The sequence below is a fragment of the Octopus sinensis genome, linkage group LG1 (genome assembly GCF_006345805.1).
Source record: "Octopus sinensis linkage group LG1, ASM634580v1, whole genome shotgun sequence".
NCBI classification, from domain to species: domain Eukaryota; kingdom Metazoa; phylum Mollusca; class Cephalopoda; order Octopoda; family Octopodidae; genus Octopus; species Octopus sinensis.
The window spans coordinates 197,421,017-197,443,684 of NC_042997.1; the positions used below are offsets into that span (position 1 = coordinate 197,421,017).

At 36.1% G+C, this 22,668-nt stretch overlaps 1 protein-coding gene and 1 non-coding gene across 4 annotated transcripts in view; both read right to left on the bottom strand.

Moving 5' to 3' along the window:
• LOC115232645 (apoptotic chromatin condensation inducer in the nucleus) overlaps positions 1–19,511 on the bottom strand; it is a 137,036-nt gene extending 117,525 nt beyond the window's left edge. For all 3 annotated transcript variants that reach the window (XM_029802666.2, XM_029802656.2, XM_029802647.2), the window contains exon 1: positions 19,357–19,511. In XM_029802666.2, the coding sequence (XP_029658526.1) occupies positions 19,357–19,494 (138 nt within the window). In that variant the 5' untranslated portion in view covers positions 19,495–19,511. The remainder of the gene's footprint in view (positions 1–19,356) is intronic.
• Positions 19,512–22,247: 2,736 nt separating this feature from the next.
• LOC115220489 lies at positions 22,248–22,351 on the bottom strand. The gene has a single exon (XR_003882544.1). It is a non-coding gene; the product is annotated as a U6 spliceosomal RNA (small nuclear RNA).
• Between the last annotated feature and the right edge of the window lie 317 nt (positions 22,352–22,668).

The window sequence follows — 22,668 nt, forward strand, 5'->3', positions numbered from 1 at the left end:
TTAAACATTACTTTATATAATTAGGGTTCAGCAAAAAAAATTGCTTTACCACACACCGAACTTTTAGAAATAGCAGCCAAAATATTTAGCTATTTCCTCTACTATAAGAAGAGTCTCCCAGTCTCTTTTTGAGTATATATTGTCTGGGAGACTCTTCTTATAGTAGAGGAAATAGCTAAATATTTTGGCTGCTATTTCTAAAAGTTTGGTGTGTGGTAAAGCAATTTTTTTTGCTGAACCCTAATTATATAAAGTAATATATATATATATATAAATTTATAAATAAGGATAATATCGATCTTATCAAGTGACCAGCATGGGAATAAATACCATACAAAGGTAATAATTATTTAAAACTATAAATTAGGGTATCTGAGAGATAGCACCATGCTGAAATAGCAGTCAAAACCCTGACCCCTAAGGCCACCTTAAATGTTCATATAGCGCTAGGAGAGAAGACAGAAAGACAAAATAAAGTAGCAAAATAAACTATCCAGAAAATTCTTTTTTGCTAGTTTATTTTGTCTTTCTGCCTTCCCTCCTAGCGCTACAAGAACATTTAAGGTGGCTTTAGGGTCAGGGTTTTAACTGCTATTTCAGCATGGTGGTATCTCTCAGATACCCTAATTTATAGTTTTATATATATACTAGCAGTATCGCCCGGCGTTGCTCGGGTTTGTAAGGGAAATAACTATATAAGCATCTTTAGAGAGTTACTTCCCTTATAAATTCGGGCTTTCTTAGCCATTTTTGTTTTGGTGTCTTCAAGCCATGAAGTCGTTCTAAAAGAACGCTGGTTTCCTTCACAACGCATTACGACGTTGATTTCTTTACACTCCATTCCCCACAGCTTCACGAGGGAGGGAAGGGGGAGAAGCAAACAGGTGCAGCTGTGAGCGTGGACGCCAACTCCGCCGCCATCGACATACGATGCATTTTATGCATTAAAATGGAATAAAAAATGATGTTAAATTATTTTTAAAATCATAGACTCATCGTTGACGCGCGCTAATAGTCAGACAGGCTCGATATGAATCACGACTATAAGATACCCGAATTTGGTTAAACTGCACCGCAAAATGTGGGAGGAGTTAGGAATCTAAATCGAAGGGGACAGACACTCACACAACTAGAGTTTTATATATATAGATATACTAGCAGTATCGACCGGCGTTGCTCGGGTTTGTAAGGAAAATAACTATATAAGCATTTTTAGAGATGTAAAGTATAAGAGCCATCTCAATATGGCTAACCACAAAGTGGGGTGTTACTGTAGCTTTTTACGTTCTGAGATTTAATAATAAATTTTTAGAGAGTTACTTCCCTTATATATGCCAAAAATGCATTAAAAACGGGGAAAATTAATGGTAAAATTTTTTTTAAATCGTAGACGTGCGCTAATACCCAGAAGGGCTTGATATGAATCACGACTATAAGACACCCGGTTTTGGTTAAACTGCACCACAAAATGTGGGAGTAGTTACGAATCTAAATCGTAGGAGACAGACAGCACACAACCTTACTTTTATATATAAAGATATCATCATCATCATCATCATCATCATCATTTAGCGTCCGCTTTCCATGCTAGCATGGGTTGGACGGTTCAACTGGGGTCTGGGAAGCCAGAAGGCTGCACCAGGCCCAGTCTGATCTGGCAATGTTTCTACGGCTGGATGCCCTTCCTAACGCCAACCACTCCGTGAGTGTAGTGGGTGCTTTTTACATGCCACCGGCACAGGTGCCAGACGGGGCTGGCAAACGGCCACGGACGGATGGTGCTTTTTACATGCCACCGACACTTCTAATATAAGGATATAATTTTAAAACTTTATCAGTGGCCAGCATATGAAAAATACCTTCTAAGATGAAAATTATATATACAATTAAGAATAAGGGCAAAAAGAAAAAATTTTCTTTGCCAATATGCTAAACAATAGATGCTTAATAATCTAACCACAAAAAATATTTTAACTTATATTATTACACCACATGCCAAAATGAGGAAAACAAACTAATAGAATTCATAATGATATAGTTATCACCAAATAAGTTCTAATTTCTGGATTAATCCAAAAAGGATTTTTACATCATCAGCAAAGAACACAAAAAGAAAATAAATGAAATAGTTTGGGGATTAAACTAGAAATCGGAACCAATTTGGTGATAACTATATCATTATGAATTTCTGTTAGCTTGCTCTCCTCATTTCAGGACTGGAAGAACGGTGGTAGCAGGGAATCGTATCAGACTGCCAGAAAGGAAGATAGGAGACAGGTTTATTTAGCCAGAGAGGAAGCAGATAAGGAAAAATTTGCCAATGTTCTGCGCCATGAGGACCAAAGACTTAAGGTATTTCATGTTGCAAGACAGTATGTGAGAGAGAATCATTTTGTAGGAGAGAAATGTGTCTGCATGGATGATAGTTCTCTTGCACTAAATGAGGCTGCAAAGAGAGAGGTTACTGAATAAAGAAAATGAATGGGAGAAAGAGAGTCTGCCGAATGTCAACCCAACAGAGGGACCAGCTATCCAAGTTGACAGTACCTTGGTAGATAAAGCAATTAATAGTATGAAGACAGGGAAAGACCCTGGCCCATCAGGTATTACTGCAGAGATGCTCAAAATATCTGGCAGTGTCGGTTATAGCCTAGTCATCCGTATAGTTAACCAGGTGATACACGAAGGAGTCATACCCAATGACTGGTGTAGCAGCATAATAGTCAACTGCTACAAAGGCAAAGGTGATGCTTTAGATACAAATAATTACAGAGATATCAAGCTATTGGATCAGGTAATGAAGGTCATGGAGAGGGTCATAGCCCAACTAATTAGGGAGAGAGTCAGTTTAGATGAGATGCAGTTTGGGTTCATGCCAGGGAAAAGCACCACTGATGCTATATTTCTGATAAGACAGCTGCAGGAGAAATATCTCGCCAAAGATAAACCTCTGTACCTGGCTTTCGTTGACAAGGAGAAAGCCTTTGACAGGGTCCCCCGATCCCTTATCTGGTGGTCAATGAGGAAACCAGGGATATATAAACGGTTAGTGAGAGTTGTGCAAGCCATGTACAGGGATGATGTCAGTAAGATGAGGGTTGGCAACAAGTATAGTGAAGAATTCCGGGTAGAGGTAGGGGTCCACCAAGGTTCAGTTCTCAGCCCTCTCCTAATTATCATAGTCCTCCAGGCAATAATGGAGGAATTCAAGACAGGTTGCTCTTGGGAGCTCCTCTATGCTGATGACCTTGCCCTAATTGCTTAGTCACTATCAGAATAAGAGGAGAAGCTTCAAGTGTAGAAACGTTGGGTTGGACAATTTGACAGAGGACTGGCGAACCAGATAGATGCACCAGGCTCCAATCTTGATCTGGCAGAGTTCTACAGCTGGATTCCCTTCCTAATGCCAACCACTCTGAGAGTGTAGTGGGTACTTTTATGTGCCGCCTGCACGAGGGCCGGTCTGGTGGTACTGGCAACAGCCATGCTCAAATGGTGTTTTTTATGTGCCACCTGCACAGGAGTCAGTACAGCTGTACTAGCAACAACCTCGCTCGAATGTTTTGTTCACGTTCCACTGGCACAAGTGCCAGTAAGGCGACGCTGGTATTTATCACGCTCAAATGGTGCTTTTTATGTGTCACTGGCAAAGAAGCCAGACAGCTGCTGTGGCAGTGATCCTGCTCAGATGGAGCTGTTAGTGCTCCACTGGCATGGGTGCCAGTCATCGAATTTGGTTCAATTGCGATTTCACTTGCTCCAACAGGTCTTCGTATTATAGTTCAAATTTACAGAAAGCAAAAGACGAAGACAGGTGTAGGAACAACAAGCAGGTGTATTAAGGGAAGAATGGAAAAGTATTTTGTTTTGAGCCTATCCACTTCAGAAGAAAGGATTAAGAAGTAAAAAAAAGTGTACCACACTGTATGACTGAACTGACAACTCAACTACTCATCCACAACTGTGCACATATCATCATTATCGTCGTCGTTTAACACCCATTTTCCATGCTGACATGGGTTGGATGGCTTGACTGAGGGCTGGCGAGCCAGGAGGCTGCACCAGGCTCCAATCTGATCTGGCAATGTTTCAACAGTTGCATGCCCTTCCTAACACCAACCACTCTGAGAGTGTAATGGGTGCTTTTTATGTGTCACCAACACAGGAGCCAGTCAGGCGACACTGGCATCATCCAAATTCAGATGGCACTTTTTACATGTCACTGGCACGGGAGCCAATCAGGCAGCACTGACATCAGCCACAACATTCGGGTGGTACTTTTTAGATGCTACCGGCATGGGGCGGGTGCTGGCATCGACCACGTTCAGATGGTGCTTTTTACATGCATGCCACCAGCACAGGGAGCTAGTCAGGCAGCACTGGCAATAACCCATGCATGAATGGTGCTTATTGCATGCTACCAATACGGGAGCCAGTCAGGCAGCACTGGCATTGGCCACGACAAAAATTTCAACATTTGATTGAGATTCTGATTTTGATTTTTGATTTTACTTGACTCAATAGGTCTCCTCACGTATGGCATGTCCCCCAACAATTCAAGGGAACTTTTTAAATGGGCTGGTTATGCGACATTGGTATATGCTACGGCTGTGATCTCACTTTACTTGCGGGGTCTTCTCAATCACAGCATATCTCCAGGGATCTCGGTCTCAAGTCATTGCCTGTGTGCACACACACACACACATATATATATATATAGGTCATTGTCAACTTTCGACCACAATTGGTTCTGAGTGACTGGTCATAAGTTGGTCTATAGGCCTTATTTTATATTTTTACATTTTTTAGGTACATTCTCAGGCAAAAGTCACACAGCATTTTGTATCATACTAATACACTGACATTAGTCAAAACTTTTGGAGCCTGAAGCAGTCATCTTATAAATACGAGGTTGCCTCGATGTCTCCATGACAAAATAATTCATCCAACACTCAGGATAACTGCTGTGGTGGTTCAAAACAAAACCTAGGGAAAGTGTTTGTTAGCTGACATCATCCATAAACAGGTTAATTTCTAAAAATTTAAACCCATTAGATTTCAACTGGACTATTTATTATTGCTGCTGGGAGCTGGCGTGCCAATCGTCATAAAGTCAATCGGATCTAAGTCGGATAGGTCATAAGTTGACGACGACCTCTATACACACACATATATGTATGTGTGTGTGTCCACAGATGTGGATGAGTGGTTGAGAAATTTGTTTCCAAACCACATAGTTCTAGGTTCAGTCCTACTGTGTGGTACATTGGCCAAGTGTATTCTAGTATCGCCCCAGACTAACCAAAGTCTTGTGATATTCTACATGTACTATATTCAAACTGGCCATATCTAGCCTCTCACACCTAACCTACATTGACATTCTAAAAATAAACAATCACATCATTGAAACATCAAAGCAATAAGTTAATACTTGATTAATTCAAAACAATTTGAGTGGAAAAGTATTACATTTAACAAAGTAATCTGAACACTAAAGGGTTAAATTTCAGCATGGGCACTGCTGACAGCCTTATCTCTTGACATCAAGGATAAGAAAATTTGTGAGTAATGGTCATACTCGTCTACAAGTTGACAGCCATCTTGTATCTATATATATATATATATATAAGTGTGTGTGAGTATGCTAGTGTCCCCTTGTCTCGACATTGTGTCATACTGGTAGATGATTGTCACTGTCATACACAAGCAGTGTCATTGATTTTCAATATGTTGCAAAAACATGTCTGGCCATTTAGAAACAGGTGAGGATTGGCAACAGGAAGGGCATCTGGCCGTAACAAATCTGCTTCAATAACTCCGTCCAGTTCTACACAAGCATAGAAAAGTGGACATTGAAATGATGGCATATAAGCCAGTTCTAATAGCAAAACTTCATAGTAAACAGTTAAGAATAAAAATAAATATTTCAACACTACAGATAGTATGAGACTTCACTTTGTGATTGCTTGCGTATGTACCAATTGTACAAACCTATAAAACAAGTGTGCATGTGTGTGTATATATATATAGAGAGAGAGAGAGCACCATCCGAGCGTGATCGTTGCCAGAGCAGCCAACTGGCTCCGTGCCGGTGGCACGTAAATGGGCACCATCCGAGCGTGATCGTTGCCAGAGCAGCCAACTGGCTCCGTGCCGGTGGCACATAAATGGGCACCATTCGAGCGTGATCGTTACCAACGTTGCCTTACTGGCACCTGTGCCGGTGGCATGTGTAAAAAGATTCGAGTGAGGTCATTGCCAGTATCGCCAGACTGGCACGTAAAAAGCACCCACTGCACTCTCGGAGTGGTTGGCATTAGGAAGGGCACCCAGCTGTAGAAACTCTGCCAGATCAAGATTGGTGCCTGGCGCGACCGTCTGGTTCGCCAGCCCTCAGTCAAAATCATCCAACCCATGCTAGCCTGGAAAGCGGACATTAAACGATGATGATGATGATATATATATATTGTGTATATATGTCTCATCTTCTCCATCAAGAGTAAGGACCTAAATATCGTAACAGCCAGCAGGTTCAAGGATTCAATTTTTCAATACTTTATTAAAAAATCTCAGAGATTTACAACACATAGAACTCTGTTCAAAAACCACCAGGACAAATTTTTATCCAAGATATCACAGCAAGAACTGCAAATAAGGGCAGTCCTACCCAACTGATTCACCAGAGCCAAGCACGCTGGGAGAGCTGTGGAAGCGACATGAAATTAACTCAAGAATTATCACACCAATTGTGATGCTAAAGCAGGGGCCACACCCTCTAGTTACAACAAGCAAAAGAAAGAAGTACATTACAGGAATATATATCATCATCATTTTATACATACATGCACACATAAATACATGTGGCCGTTCGCCAGCATCGTCTGGCACCTGTGTCGGTGGCACATAAAAAACACCATCCAAGCGTGGCCGTTCGCCAGCCTTGTCTGGCACCTGTGTCGGTGGCACATAAAAAACACCATCCGAGCGTGGCCGTTCGCCAGCCTCGTCTGGCACCTATGTCGGTGGCAAATAAAATCACCCACTACACTCTCGGAGTGGTTGGCGTTAGGAAGGGCATCCAGCTGTAGAAACACTGCCAGATCTGACTGGTCTGGTGCAGCCTTCGGGCTTCCCAGACCCCAGTTGAACCGTCCAACCCATGCTAGCATGGAAAGCGGACGTTAAACGATGATGATGATGATGATGATGATGATGCATGCATGCATTTATGTATAAACTAACAATCCAGAAAAGAACTCAATATAAATGAAGAGAGCAGTATATGTATTTATTTAGACCCATTCAGAGCAACAGGCCACTGGATGGATGGATATAAAGGGAAAAAAATGATTAAAAAATTCAGGCAGTTATCAATATAGTATACAGTTTTAAAGGAATTTGGTTAACTATACCCAGCAATCAGACACTAATAAATGCAAGCAGAATACACATCCAAGATAATTCTTCAAGTATGATAAGTAGATCCAGATATCATTTCGAAGAATTTTTCAAAAATTCAGAGTATTATACAATATTTTCTATATCTGAATATGTTGATACAACAGAAACAATTGTTGGTTTGTAAGCTGCATTTTACAATTAAAGATGTGATTTTCTCTATATATATTTTTGTTATATATATCAAAAATCAAAATCAAAATCGATCAACATCAATGGAAATTGTAACTGTGATACCAGCGCCGGTGGCACGTAAGAGAACCATCCGAATGTGGCCGTTGCCAGCGCCGCCCCGACTGGCTTCCGTGCTGGTGGCACGTAAAAAGCACCATCCGATCGTGGCCGTTTGCCAGCTTTGTCTGACACCTGTGTCGGTGGCACGTAAAAAGCACCCACTACACTCACGGAGTGGTTGGCGTTAGGAAGGGCATCCAGCCGTAGAAACATTGCCAGATCAGACTGGGCCTGGTGCAGCCTTCTGGCTTCCCAGACCCCAGTTGAACCGTCCCACCCATGCTAGCATGGAAGGCGGACACTTAACGATGATGATGATGATATATATAAACTTAATAATAATATACATATGTATATAATTAAGTTATATATACATATATACATAATTATATAATCATATACATATATTTTTTTTAAATTTACTTTATTTTATTAAACCTTTTTTGATGTCCTTCCAAAAATTCCTCACACTGATGAGAATGACAATGCATAAATTTAATTAAAATTACTATTATTATAATTTTTTCTTACATATTTGTATTGTCCTTTGAAACGTGCGTATGTATTGAATACTATTTTGTATCAAAATCTAATTTTGAGTCAACATTTTTTTCTCCTCAAATTTTTCTGTAATTGTTCATGGTATATTTATCCCTATAACAATATTTTTCAACTACTATTTTCATATTCTTGTTACTTGCTTTGGCTGTGTTTTTATGAATATGATGAATCTCTATTAGAAATCATTCTTTCTCTCTTTTTGGACCTCTCAAAAAGTTTGAATTGTTCTTTCTTGAACTTATTTTTTCCCCACATAATCTTTATATATAAAAGTGAGGTTGTGTGCTGTCTGTCTCCTACGATTTAGATTCCTAACTACTCCCATATTTTGCGGTGCAGTTTAACCAAAACCAGGTATCTTATAGTTGTGATTCATATCGAGCCCTTCTGGGTATTAGTGCGCGTGTACAATGAGTCTACGATTTAAAAAAAATTTACCATCAATTTTTCCTTCTCTAAAAATTTATTATTAAATCTCAGAACGTAAAAAGCTACAGTAACATATTGAGATGGCTATTATACTTTACATCTCTAAAAATGCTTATATAGTTATTTCCCTTACAAACCCGAGCGATACTGCTAGTTATATACATATTCTTTTCCTTCTATCTTTTATGTGTTTCAGTCATTTGACTGGGGCCATGCTGGAGCACTGCCTTTAGTCAAACAAATCGACCCCAGGACTTATTCTATCGGTCTCTTTTATCGAACTGCTAAGTTACGGGACCATAAACACACCAACATCAGTATATATGTCTAAATCCACTCACAAGGCTTTGATCAGCCCGGGGATACAGTCGAAGACACTCATGCAAAGTGCCACACAGTGGGACTGAACCCGGAAACATGTGGTTTGAAAGCAAGCTTCTTACCACACAGCCACACCTGCACCTATATATACATACATCTACACAAATACATACGTGCATATACATATATTCATATACAACTACTTATATACATATATATATATTATACACATACACACAAATACGTATATACCTACATATACAACTATATATATATACATATATATATATCTGGCCGTTTGCCAGCCTCGTCTAGCACCTGTGCCAGTGGCACGTAAAAAGCACCCACTACACTCATGGAGTGGTTGGCGTTAGGACGGGCATCCAGCCGTAGAAACATTGCCAGATCAGACTGGGCCTGGTGCAGCCTTCTGGCTTCCCAGATCCCAGTTGCACCGTCCAACCCATGCCAGCATGGAAAGCGGATACTAAACGATGATGATGATGTATATATATATATATATATATATATATATATATATATAAATACACAAATATATGTACATGTGTACATATATATATATATATATATATACACATATACATATAATACATAAATACACACACATTTATATATGTGCATATGCAAATAAGCATGCATACAGGCATGCACTGCACACGACCACAATCTCTTTTATTCCTTTCCAAGCTTAATCACTGAACTGCTGTTGCTCGGTAGCTGCGTTCAAAGTTACTTTACTTGATTATATCACAGAAAGTACTTAATCCGCTACTTACTTTATCAAATGGTGTAACGTAACCCAATTCAAATGAAATCAATACCTAAATACTTCAAAATTATTTTTTTAATACTGACAGAAGTCAAAGACAGATTCCATCTTGCAAACCTCACAATTCAATATCTTTTATTTTTAATATGTTTCAGTCATTAGACTGAGTCCATGCTGGAGCAGCACCATGAGTGGAGGCGCAATGGCCCAGTGGTTAGGGCAGCGGACTCGTGGTCGAAAGATCGCGGTTTCGATTCCAAGACCGGGCGTTGTGTGTGTTTATTGAGCGATAACACCTAAAGCTCCACGAGGCTCCGGCAGGGGGTGGTGGCGACCCCTGTTGTACTCTTTCGCTCCAATTTTCTCTCACTCTTTCTTCCTGTTTCTTGTCCCCGACTTCCTACGCAACCGCTGAGCCTGGATGTGTGGAGGCGCAATGGTCCAGTGGTAAGGGCAGCGGACTCATTGTCGAAAGATCGCGGTTTCGATCCCCAGACCGGGTGTTGTGTGTGTTTATTGAGCAATAATACCTAAAGCTCCACAAGGCTCCAGCAGGGGGTGGTGGCAACCCCTGTTGTACTCTTTCGCTCCAACTTTCTCTTACTCTTTCTTGTCCCCAACTACCTATGCAACCGCTGAGCCTGGATGCGCATTCATCCATCCATCGATGCCCTCAGTGTCGGGGGTTGATCTGCTTTCTCTTCTGCGGGTCTTACGAATAGCAAAAGTACCACGTTTCGGACTTCTCACACAACAGCTCTGGGACGAAGACCGCTTCGCTCAACAAATAAAACAAACAAGCAGCACCATGAAGAATTTTTAGCCAAATGAATCAACCCCTGTACCTTTTTTTTTTTTAAGCCTGGTACTTATTCTATTGGTCTCTTTGCTGAACCACTAAGTTATAGGGACATAAACATACCAGCACCGGTTGTCAAGTGATGGAGGGGGATAAATACACACATACACACACAGACTCCTGTTTCTGTTTAGGCAGGGTTTTTACAGTTGGATACACTTCCTAACATCAACCACCCAGTAGAGTGGATCCAACCACCGATATCATACATCATCAACCTCATACACCTGTTTGTTGTTTATACACCTGTCTTCATCTTTTGTTTTTTCTGTAAATTTCAACTACAAATATATATGATGGGCTTCTTTTAGTTTTGGTCAACCAGAGCCACTTACAAGGCTTTGTTCAGCCTGAGGTTACAGTAGAAGGCAGTTGCCCAAGGTGCCATGCAGTGGGACTGAACCTGAGACCATGTGGTTGGGAAGCAAGCTTCTTAGTACAAAGCCACACCTGTGTAAATCTGTAAATGCTTTCATGGTTGGAAAGGACAATATATATGTGTGTGTGTATCTCATTGTCATCACCATCATTGTTTAACATCCACCATTCCATGATGGTATGGGTGTATATGTGTGTGTGTGTGTGTGTGTGTGTATATATATATATATATATATATATACATACACACACATACTGAAACACGTGTATATACATATTCTTTTACTCGTTTCAGTCATTTGACTGTGGCCATGCTGGAGCACCACCTTTAGTTGAACAAATTGACCCTAGGACTGATTCTTTGTACTCCAGTACTTATTTTATCGATCCCTTTTGCTGAACCACTAGGTTACGGGAATGTAAACACAACACTGGTTGTCAAGCAATGGTGGGGCGGACAAACATATACATATTTATATAGATATGTACACAACGGGCTTCTTTCAGTTTCCGTCTACCAAAATCCATTCACAAGGCTTTGGTCGATCCAAGGCTATAGAAGACACTTGTCCAAGGTGCCACACAGTGGAACTGAACCTGGAACCATGTGGTTGGTAAGCAAGCTACTTACCAGAGTCACTCCTGATATATATATATCATCATCATTTAAAGTCCACCCTTCCATGCTAGCATGGCTCTATATATATATATATATATATGCATGTGTTTATGTGTGTATGTATATATTTATATGCTTGTCTATATGTATTTGTGTGTATATATATATATGGAGTGCTTGACGTTAGGAAGGGCATCCAGCTGTAGAAACACTGCCAGATCAGAATGGAGCCTGGTGCAGCCTCCTGGCTTCCCAGACCCCGGTCGAACCATCCAACCTGTGCTAGCACGGAAAACGGACATTAAATGATGATGATGATGATGTGTGTGTGTGTGTGTGTGTGTACGTGGAACAAACTGATTGGAGCAGTATTCAGTTATGTCCCTTTACATTCTGAGCTCAAATCCTGCCCAAGTTGGCTTGCTAGAAATATCTAAATCTTTCTGAAACCACACACTTTACACTGTTCCTTAAAAATAAAAAAACATAGGAATAATGTTTGGGACACACACATACACCTACTCACATATACATATGTCTGGTGGTGGTGCTACATGAAAAGTAGCAGTGCTGGTGCCACGTGAAAAGCACCCAACACACTGTGAAGGGGTTGGCATTGGGAAAGGCATCCCGACCATAGAAACCAAACAGAAATAATGGAGCCTAGTGCAACCCCCCCCCCCATTGTACCAGCTTCTATCAAACCATCCAACCCATGCTGGTATGGGAGACGGATGTTAAATGAAGATATACATACATATTCACTTTATATAAACAAATAAACATACAAAACACATATAGACATATATTCATGTCACATATATATATGTATACACATACATATGCACACACATAAATATATACACTCATATATATATATATATACAAATACATATAGATAAGCATATATATATATATATATATATACACACATATATACATACATAAATACACGCATATATGTACACATGCATATATATACACATATACACATGCATATATATATACATACATATGCATATATATATACATACACACATGCATATATATACATACATACATGCATATATATATATACATACACACATGCATATATATACATACACACATGCATATATATATACATACACACATGCATATATATATACATACACACATGCATATATATATACATACACACATGCATATATATATACATACATACATGCATATATATATACATACATACATGCATATATATATACATACACACATGCATATATATACATACACACATGCATATATATATACATACACACATGCATATATATACATATACACATGCATATATATATATACATACACACATGCATATATATATATACATATACACATGCATATATATATACATATACACACGCATATATATATATACATACACACATGCATATATATATACATATACACATGCATATATATATACATACATACATGCATATATATATACATACATACATGCATATATATATACATACATACATGCATATATATATACATACACACATGCATATATATATACATACACACATGCATATATATACATACACACATGCATATATATATGCATACACACATGCATATATCTATACATACATGCACATATGCATATTTATATATATATACATACACACATGCATATATACATACATACACATATGCATATTTATATATATATACATACACACATGCATATATATATACATATACACATGCATATATATATACATACACACATGCATATATCTATACATACATGCACATATGCATATTTATATATATATACATATACACATGCATATATACATACATACACATATGCATATTTATATATATATACATACACACATGCATATATATATACATATACACATGCATATATATATACATACACACATGCATATATATATACATATACACATGCATATATATATATATACATACACACATGCATATATCTATACATACATGCACATATGCATATTTATATATATGTACATACACATGCATATATATATATATCTATACATACATACACATGCATATATATATATATCTATCTATACATACATACACACATGCATATATATATCTATCTATACATACATACACATGCATATATATATATATATATATCTATACATACATACACATGCATTATTATATATATATATATATTCTATACATACATACACACATGCATATATATATCTATCTATACATACATACACATGCATATATATATATATCTATATACATACATACACACATGCATATATATATCTATCTATACATACATACACACATGCATATATTATATATATAGATACACACACATGTATACATACACATATATATATATACATACACATATATATATACACATATATACATACACATTTACACGCATAGATACATGCACCGATATATGCATACACACACACACGCACATACATATATACATACACACACACACACGTACAAATTATACTATAAGGCTAAGAAAATCAGGAGTTTTTTTTATTTTATTCAGTCACTGATAAAAATTGATGCAGTCAAGTTCAAAATATTTAGCGTTATTTGTTATTAAAAATTCTCAGCGCGTAAAGCAATTAAACAGACGGTTAAAATATCACAAGATATAGAAATCAATTTTTCTGTAAAAATGATGGAATTTGGAGAAGTGGGAGGGGTGGGAGGGTGAATTTATTTACGAACAGGAACAGAACAGAACTGATACTGCTTAAAGCTACATACGGAATCAAAACAATAAGGAAAAAAAAACCCCAGAAAATTCATTATAATTATCAAATTAAATTTAAACATAAAATACTATAAAATATTTTGTGTAATATGTAGATATATATATATATATATATATATAGAGAGAGAGAGAGAGAGAGATTTGAGGTGTGTATGTGTGTGAATGTGTCTATGTTGTTATGGGAGTGGAAGCGTAGAATTAGTGCAATGTTTTTGTTTTGTTTTTTTCTTTAATTGGAAATTTTTGATTAAAAAGAGAGATTCAAGCAGAGAGATATCGAACTAGATAAGCTGAAAGCATCCAACCAGCTTGCAACTCCGCCACTGTATCCACCGCGATTCTATCTATATTTACACGCGCGCGCGCGCAAAATAAGTGTGAGTGTGTCAGAGAGAGAGAGATAGAGGCGCGTGGTTTTTTTGGGGTTTTTAAAAGAATTCATTTAAAATTACAAAATCTCCCGAGAAAAACAACCGAAACCTCGAAAAAAAAAAAAGAACTATGAAAATACCATAGAAAGCAAATAAGCAAACGTCTCTTTTTAAGTTTATTCCCCAATACAATTATTATATACAATCACCACGAAAACATGGAAGGGAAATTATTAGACGAAAACCACACAGTATGGTTGGTTAATCTGTGGGGGGAATTCGCTAGCACGAATACACACTTCTGCACCAATTCAAACGATTTCCCGCTAGTAGTTGTGGCAAAGCTCTCTCTCTCTCAAGCAGACAGATAGAAAAGAGTGTGTGTACATAAGCAGCTATGTCGAAATAATTTCTACTATGCCTGTTGCTGCTGTTATATATATAAATATATATATGTTATATATATATTAATTATGCTATAAACATAGATATTATCTTGACTGTTTTATGTAGAACAAAAGGCTACATTGTTTTAAGGGGGCTCCAGATATATTTTTTTGTTGTTTTGTTTTAATTTGTCTGATACGAAAAAAAAAAAAGAAAAGAAAATATACGAAGAAAAATGAAATTAAATAAAAGACAAAATTATTACTGAAAAAAACCAAATTAGTAAAAGACGTGGAAGGAAATAAAATTACTATAATGTAGAAATGATTCGGGTTGTTTACATGGTGGAAAGAAAGAAATGGAATTCGAAGAGACGTGAAAAACGAAGCCAAGGTTACTACAGATCCAAACTATAAGTGAGTGATAGCATTTGCGATTAAGGAGGGAGGAAGACTTGTTAATGGAGCGAGGTGGATAGCATAGAAATTGATGGTAAGGGTATGAAACGAAAGGCAGGCAATTAAGGGGGCCTTAATGACTGCTCATGAATATATGAATATTATTGGAGTTGCACAATTAGCTGTCGAATGTTAATGCAGGGAGGAAATAATGGGCGATTGATTAAAAATAATCCCTGATTAATTAATAAATATATTTGGCGTACTTTAATATTTGAAATGTACACGCATATGTAGAGAGGAAGGGAGAGAGGGTGAGCGAAACTTTTGGCCCCTAAATCGTTTATGTAACTTCACAGGCGAATAAAAAATGCATTCTTATATAGTGAATTATGTCTTGTTTGTTTCAAACACACACACACATATATATATAAACACATGCATATATATATATCATACGTACACACAGGCGCGCTCACAATGTTTACACAGTCTCTGTATATATAAAATTACACACACACACACACTTATATATATATATATATATATAAGTGTGTACGTATAATATATATATGCATGTGTTTATTTATATATATATGTGTGTGTGTGTAATTTTATATATACATAAGACAGAGTGTGTAAACATTATCTGAGCGCGCCTGTGTGTGTACGTATAATATATATATGCATATATATATATATGTGTGTGTGTAATTTTATATATACAGAGTGTGTAAACATTATGTGAGCGCGCTTGTGTGTGTACGTATAATATATATATATATATATGCATGTGTTTATTTATATATATATATGTGTGTGTGTGTGTGTAATTTTATATATACAGACAGTGTGTTTAAACATTATGTGAGCGCGCCTGTGTGTGTACGTACAATATATATATATTTATATGTGTGTGTGTGTGTGATTTTATATATACAGAGACAGTGTGTAAACACTATGTGAGCGCGCCTGTGTGTGTATACGTATAATATATATATATGCATGTGTTTATATATATATATATATATGTGAGTGTGTGTGTGTAATTTTATATACACAGAGTGTGTAAACACTATGTGAGCGCGCCTATCTATGTACGTATAATATATACGCATGTGTTTATAGATAGATACATAGATAGATGTTATTGACGCGCTCAAATCTATTGATAATCGTCTACTTTCGACAGGATGAATGAGGGGGGAAGAAAAAAAACATTTATTTCTAATATAACAAAAAAAAACACACACACAAAAAAAAAACGATAGAAAAAAAATAAGAAAACGGTGATCAAGACCGATAACTCTGGCAGTCCAGGATTCAAACGGAGATGATTCATTCCGTTGTTGAATGTTTACAAACTTCACAGTTGAGCTTAGATTCATTCGGACAGTCGCAGACAAACAAACACACATACACACAAAAAACGTTTAGTTTAGGTCTTCCAACAAACGCATCTTGTGAATTCACCTCGTAGATTTCTTTAAAATATACGCCAAAAATAAAAGGGGGGACATTTTTTTGAATGATAAATGGGTATTACAGAATGTAAGATTTAGAATAAGGTTAACAAATGTAACCCAGCAAATAAAAGATAGATTTCTTTTCTTTTTTTTAATCAATGATAAAAAAAAATGAATTAGTTTTAAGCGCGGCTTCCTTTGCCTATGTCAAGCAAGGCGTTTGTTTTTGTATGTTTGAAGTTGCAAGTAGAAAAAAATTGGGTGTCAATGTTTACGAATCTTTATTTTATTTACAGTAAATTTGTTTATGCTTTATGCATAAATGGCAGAGCATTATATATATATATATATATTAAAATATTGCTTATTATATTCACATGTAAATCTGCAAATGTTAGAATCTAAGCTTCTCTAGAAAAGCCCGGCAAAATGAATTCTATATACATAAATATGTATATATATATAAATATATATATACATATATATATATATTCACCCATACATGTATCATATATATACACACACAAACATATATATGTGTGTGTGTGCATATATATATATGTGCATACATATATGTGTGTGCATACATATATATACATAAATATACATACATATATATATATATATATATATATGTGTGTGTGTGTGTGTAATTTTATATATACAGACAGTGTGTTTAAACATTATGTGAGCGCGCCTGTGTGTGTACGTACAATATATATATATTTATATGTGTGTGTGTGTGTGTGATTTTATATATACAGAGACAGTGTGTAAACACTATGTGAGCGCGCCTGTGTGTGTATACGTATAATATATATATATATGCATGTGTTTATATATATATATATATATGTGAGTGTGTGTGTGTAATTTTATATACACAGAGTGTGTAAACACTATGTGAGCGCGCCTATCTATGTACGTATAATATATACGCATGTGTTTATAGATAGATACATAGATAGATGTTATTGACGCGCTCAAATCTATTGATAATCGTCTACTTTCGACAGGATGAATGAGGGGGGAAGAAAAAAAACATTTATTTCTAATATAACAAAAAAAAAACACACACAAAAAAAAAAACGATAGAAAAAAAATAAGAAAACGGTGATCAAGACCGATAACTCTGGCAGTCCAGGATTCAAACGGAGATGATTCATTCCGTTGTTGAATGTTTACAAACTTCACAGTTGAGCTTAGATTCATTCGGACAGTCGCAGACAAACAAACACACATACACACAAAAAAACGTTTAGTTTAGGTCTTCCAACAAACGCATCTTGTGAATTCACCTCGTAGATTTCTTTAAAATATACGCCAAAAATAAAAGGGGGGACATTTTTTTGAATGATAAATGGGTATTACAGAATGTAAGATTTAGAATAAGGTTAACAAATGTAACCCAGCAAATAAAAGATAGATTTCTTTTCTTTTTTTTAATCAATGATAAAAAAAAATGAATTAGTTTTAAGCGCGGCTTCCTTGCCTATGTCAAGCAAGGCGTTTGTTTTTGTATGTTTGAAGTTGCAAGTAGAAAAAAATTGAGTGTCAATGTTTACGAATCTTTATTTTATTTACAGTAAATTTGTTTATGCTTTATGCATAAATGGCAGAGCATTATATATATATATATATTAAAATATTGCTTATTATATTCACATGTAAATCTGCAAATGTTAGAATCTAAGCTTCTCTAGAAAAGCCCGGCAAAATGAATTCTATATACATAAATATGTATATATATATAAATATATATATATATATATATATATATATACACCCATACATGTATCATATATACACACACAAACATATATATGTGTGTGTGTGCATATATATATATGTGCATACATATATGTGTGTGCATACATATATATACATAAATATACATACATATATATATATATATATATATATAGATAGATAGATAGATAGATAATACCTACATAAAGTTGTTTATCGGATTATAGCTATCATTTTTATTGTGAAGCTAGGTGTAGTAAGCAAAACTCATATGTATATATACGTATATGCACATATATATATGTGTGTGTGTAAATATACACACATATATATATATATATAGAGAGAGAGAGAGAAAGGGAGATGGATATATGTAGATTTCATAATTCGAGGGTTTAACAAAACGTAGGCAAAGAAGGGAGAGAAAGAGAGAAACATGTTAAAACAACGAGTAACAAAACAAACGACAGACAAAAGTAGCTGCCTTTTCATAAACGACATATGCAAGGGCAGAATGCAAGCGCAAGCAAACTTACTGCTTTTAGTCTATCTACAAGTTGAGGTTTGCTGCCACCCTTGGGAAGGCCTCGTTTGTCCAGTTCTCTTTTAAGATCTATAACCCGGAGGTCATCAACTGGTTTGCCATCCAAATGAATCTCTTCATCGTCCGCCATTTTTGTTTAATCTTCAGCTTTCGGAAACATTCGGTAGTTTCCGTAACATCAACAGTACCTAAAGCCGTCGCTAACGCCCACAAATTAATCGTAACAAACAAATAAATCAACCAAAACAATTCTTATGTATATATATATATATATATATATATATATATATATATATATATATATATATAGATATGTATATGTATGTATATATATATGTATATTTATGTATGTATGTATATAAAGCTATTTAATATTAAGGTAATTTCAGTGCTTGAAAATTTATTAAAAAAAAAAAATATTTTAGATTATTTATTTTTTGGGGGGTGGTATAATTAATTTTTATAAAGATTAAATAATAAACAATTTAGTTTATTTCTTTTCTAATTAAGATTTTTTTTTTTTTTTTTGAGGGGTGGCTTTTGTATTTTCCTCCTCCAGAAAAGTACTTAAAAAAACCTGAAAGACATACAATGCGGTGAAACGAAAATCTCAAAATAGAACAAATTAAATGGATCTTTTAAAAAATAATAATAATAATAATAATAATAACAAGCGTCAAAATTGTCAATGGTTTTTATTGACTGTAGATTTTTACAAAGAAACAAATAATACAAAGTCATTTTTTTCCCCATTCATTTCCACATCTTTTAAATAAACATTGAATATAATATATGTATATATTTATATACACACATATATATATATGTATATATTCCCGTTATATCAGTATGAAAAGAGCAAGAAATAAATGTAAACGATTTAGTAATAATGTTTAAAGCTTGTTAAACAATTGCTTCGACGTCTATTTTCTTACAAAGATAAGAAGAGAGTTCGTTTTAATTAGTAAAAATATCGAATGATAGACATAAAGTGAAATTTAGTGACGCTAGGAATTCTTACCAAATGGACTGGAAATCGATTGATAAAAAAACGATTTACACAAAAAAAATACACATTAATTCCCAGAATGCGTTGCACATGTTATGACGTCAACCTGGATATAATTTCGGGTTTTAGTTTAAATTGCTGGTCTTTTTCTTAACATTATTTGCTTCTGCTTTAAAATATCATAGAAGACTTGAGACTATTTCACTTGCATAATATCCATATGTGAGTGCCATAAATGTATTTTCATTTATTATTTAAGTCAAGAGCGGAAAGACTTTGGCAGAATCAGTAAGACAGCAGACGAATAATCACTTGATTGCGTCCCTTTAAGTTATAAGTTCAAATCCTGCGCTCGACTTACCTTCTTCCCATTATTGCGGAAAGGTATTTCAACGTGACCATTTTACTGTCTACCTTTTTTTTTTCTCTTTTCCTCAGCTATAGTATATCTTGGACTACTTTATTTAATGTAAGGTGTAATTTAAATGACATAGCTTCGGGTTCACGTTACAAGGATAGGGGAAAGTTTTTGGTACAACGAGAAATTGCAACTTCTTACAAGCTGTGGTTGTGCATCTGTACTAAGAAAACTTTAATTTTACAAATTCATAATATGCACTTTATGTATTTGGGTCTTCATTAACTTGCTTACCAACCACATGGTTCCGGGTTCAGTCCCACTGCGTGGCACCTTAGACAGGTGTCTTCTACTATGACCTATGGCCGACCAAAGCCTTGTGAGTGGATTTGGTAGACGGAAACTGAAAGAAGCCCATCGTATATATGTGTATGTATGTATATATATATATATATATATATATATATATATATATATATATATAATATATATATATATATATATATATATGTGTGTGTGTGTGTGTATGTATTTGTGTGTCTGTGTTTGTCCTTCCCAACATCGCTTGACAACCGATGCTGGTGTGTTTACGTCTCTGTAACTTAGCGGTGCGGCAAAAGAGACCGATGGAATAAGTACTAGGCTTCCAAAGAATAAGTCTTGGGGTCGATTTGCTCGACTAAAGGCGGTGCTCCAGCATAGCCGCAATCAAATGACTGAAACAAGTAAAAGAGTAAAAGAGTATGAACCCAAATTTATGTATTTGGGTTTTCATAAAAAGTTTCCATGATCATAATGGCGCTGCTCCAGCATGGCCACAGTCATTGGACTGAAACATATAAAAGAAAAGAATATGGCTTTTCTTTTTTTTTTTTAGATAATTTATCGGTGCGTAAGTTCAAATTTGACTGAAGGTGAAGGGTACCCACACTCTTAATGTCAAAGTTCCCTTGTTGGTTTAATCTGATAAGTACCCGCTGAGGACTAATATCGCCACAAAATTAATGAGTCTATAAATTAATAAGAGGTGGTGGGAGCACTATCACCATAATGCGCTGGAGCTTGTGTTTATTTATTGATAGCAAGTCATGATATTTACTCTTTTACTTGTTTCAGTCATTTGACTGTGGCCATGCTGCAGCACCGCCTTTAGTTGAGCAAATTGACTCCAGGACTTATTCTTTGTAAGCCTAGTACTTATTCCATTGGGTCTCTTTTGCCGAACCACTAAGTTACGGGAACGTAAACACACCAACATCGGTTGTCAACCGATGTTGGGGGGGGGGGGACAAACACAGTCACAGAAACATATACACACGCATACATGTATATGTGCATATACATATACACGACGGGCTTCTTTCAGTTTCCGTCTACCAAATCCACTCACAAGGCTTTGGTTGGCCCGAGGTTATAGTAGAAGGACACTTGCCTCAGGTGCCACGCAGTGGGACTGAACCCGGGACCATGTGGTTGGTAAGCAAGCTACTTACCACACAGCCACTCCTGCGCATAAAAATATATGGAACGCTTCACAAATTTGCGTGTCGTCCTTGAGCAGGGGCCATGCTAATCTCTGTATCGTTCCAATTTTAGAATATGTACCGTCGTAGCTAGTACATATTAGCATTGAATCCCTAGGCTCGTAGACGGCCACAGGCAACTGCCTGGTGCGCCCAAGCCTTATGCTTTGTGACAGCAGTGGGAGCACTCACTGAACAACTTATTCAAAGTGTGCAGGGCGTAAAAATATAAGCGGAATGAAAATTCTACAGTCACGAAAACTAGAGAGGAATGCTAGGGCTAGACGAAATGATAGTTGTAAGCAAATTCACATGTTCTGTTTATACAGAACTTGTGAATTTGCTTACGACTATCATTTCATTTTCGCTCTTTAACTAAATGAGAAATGTCAATTGAGAATTAATTTGATGAAC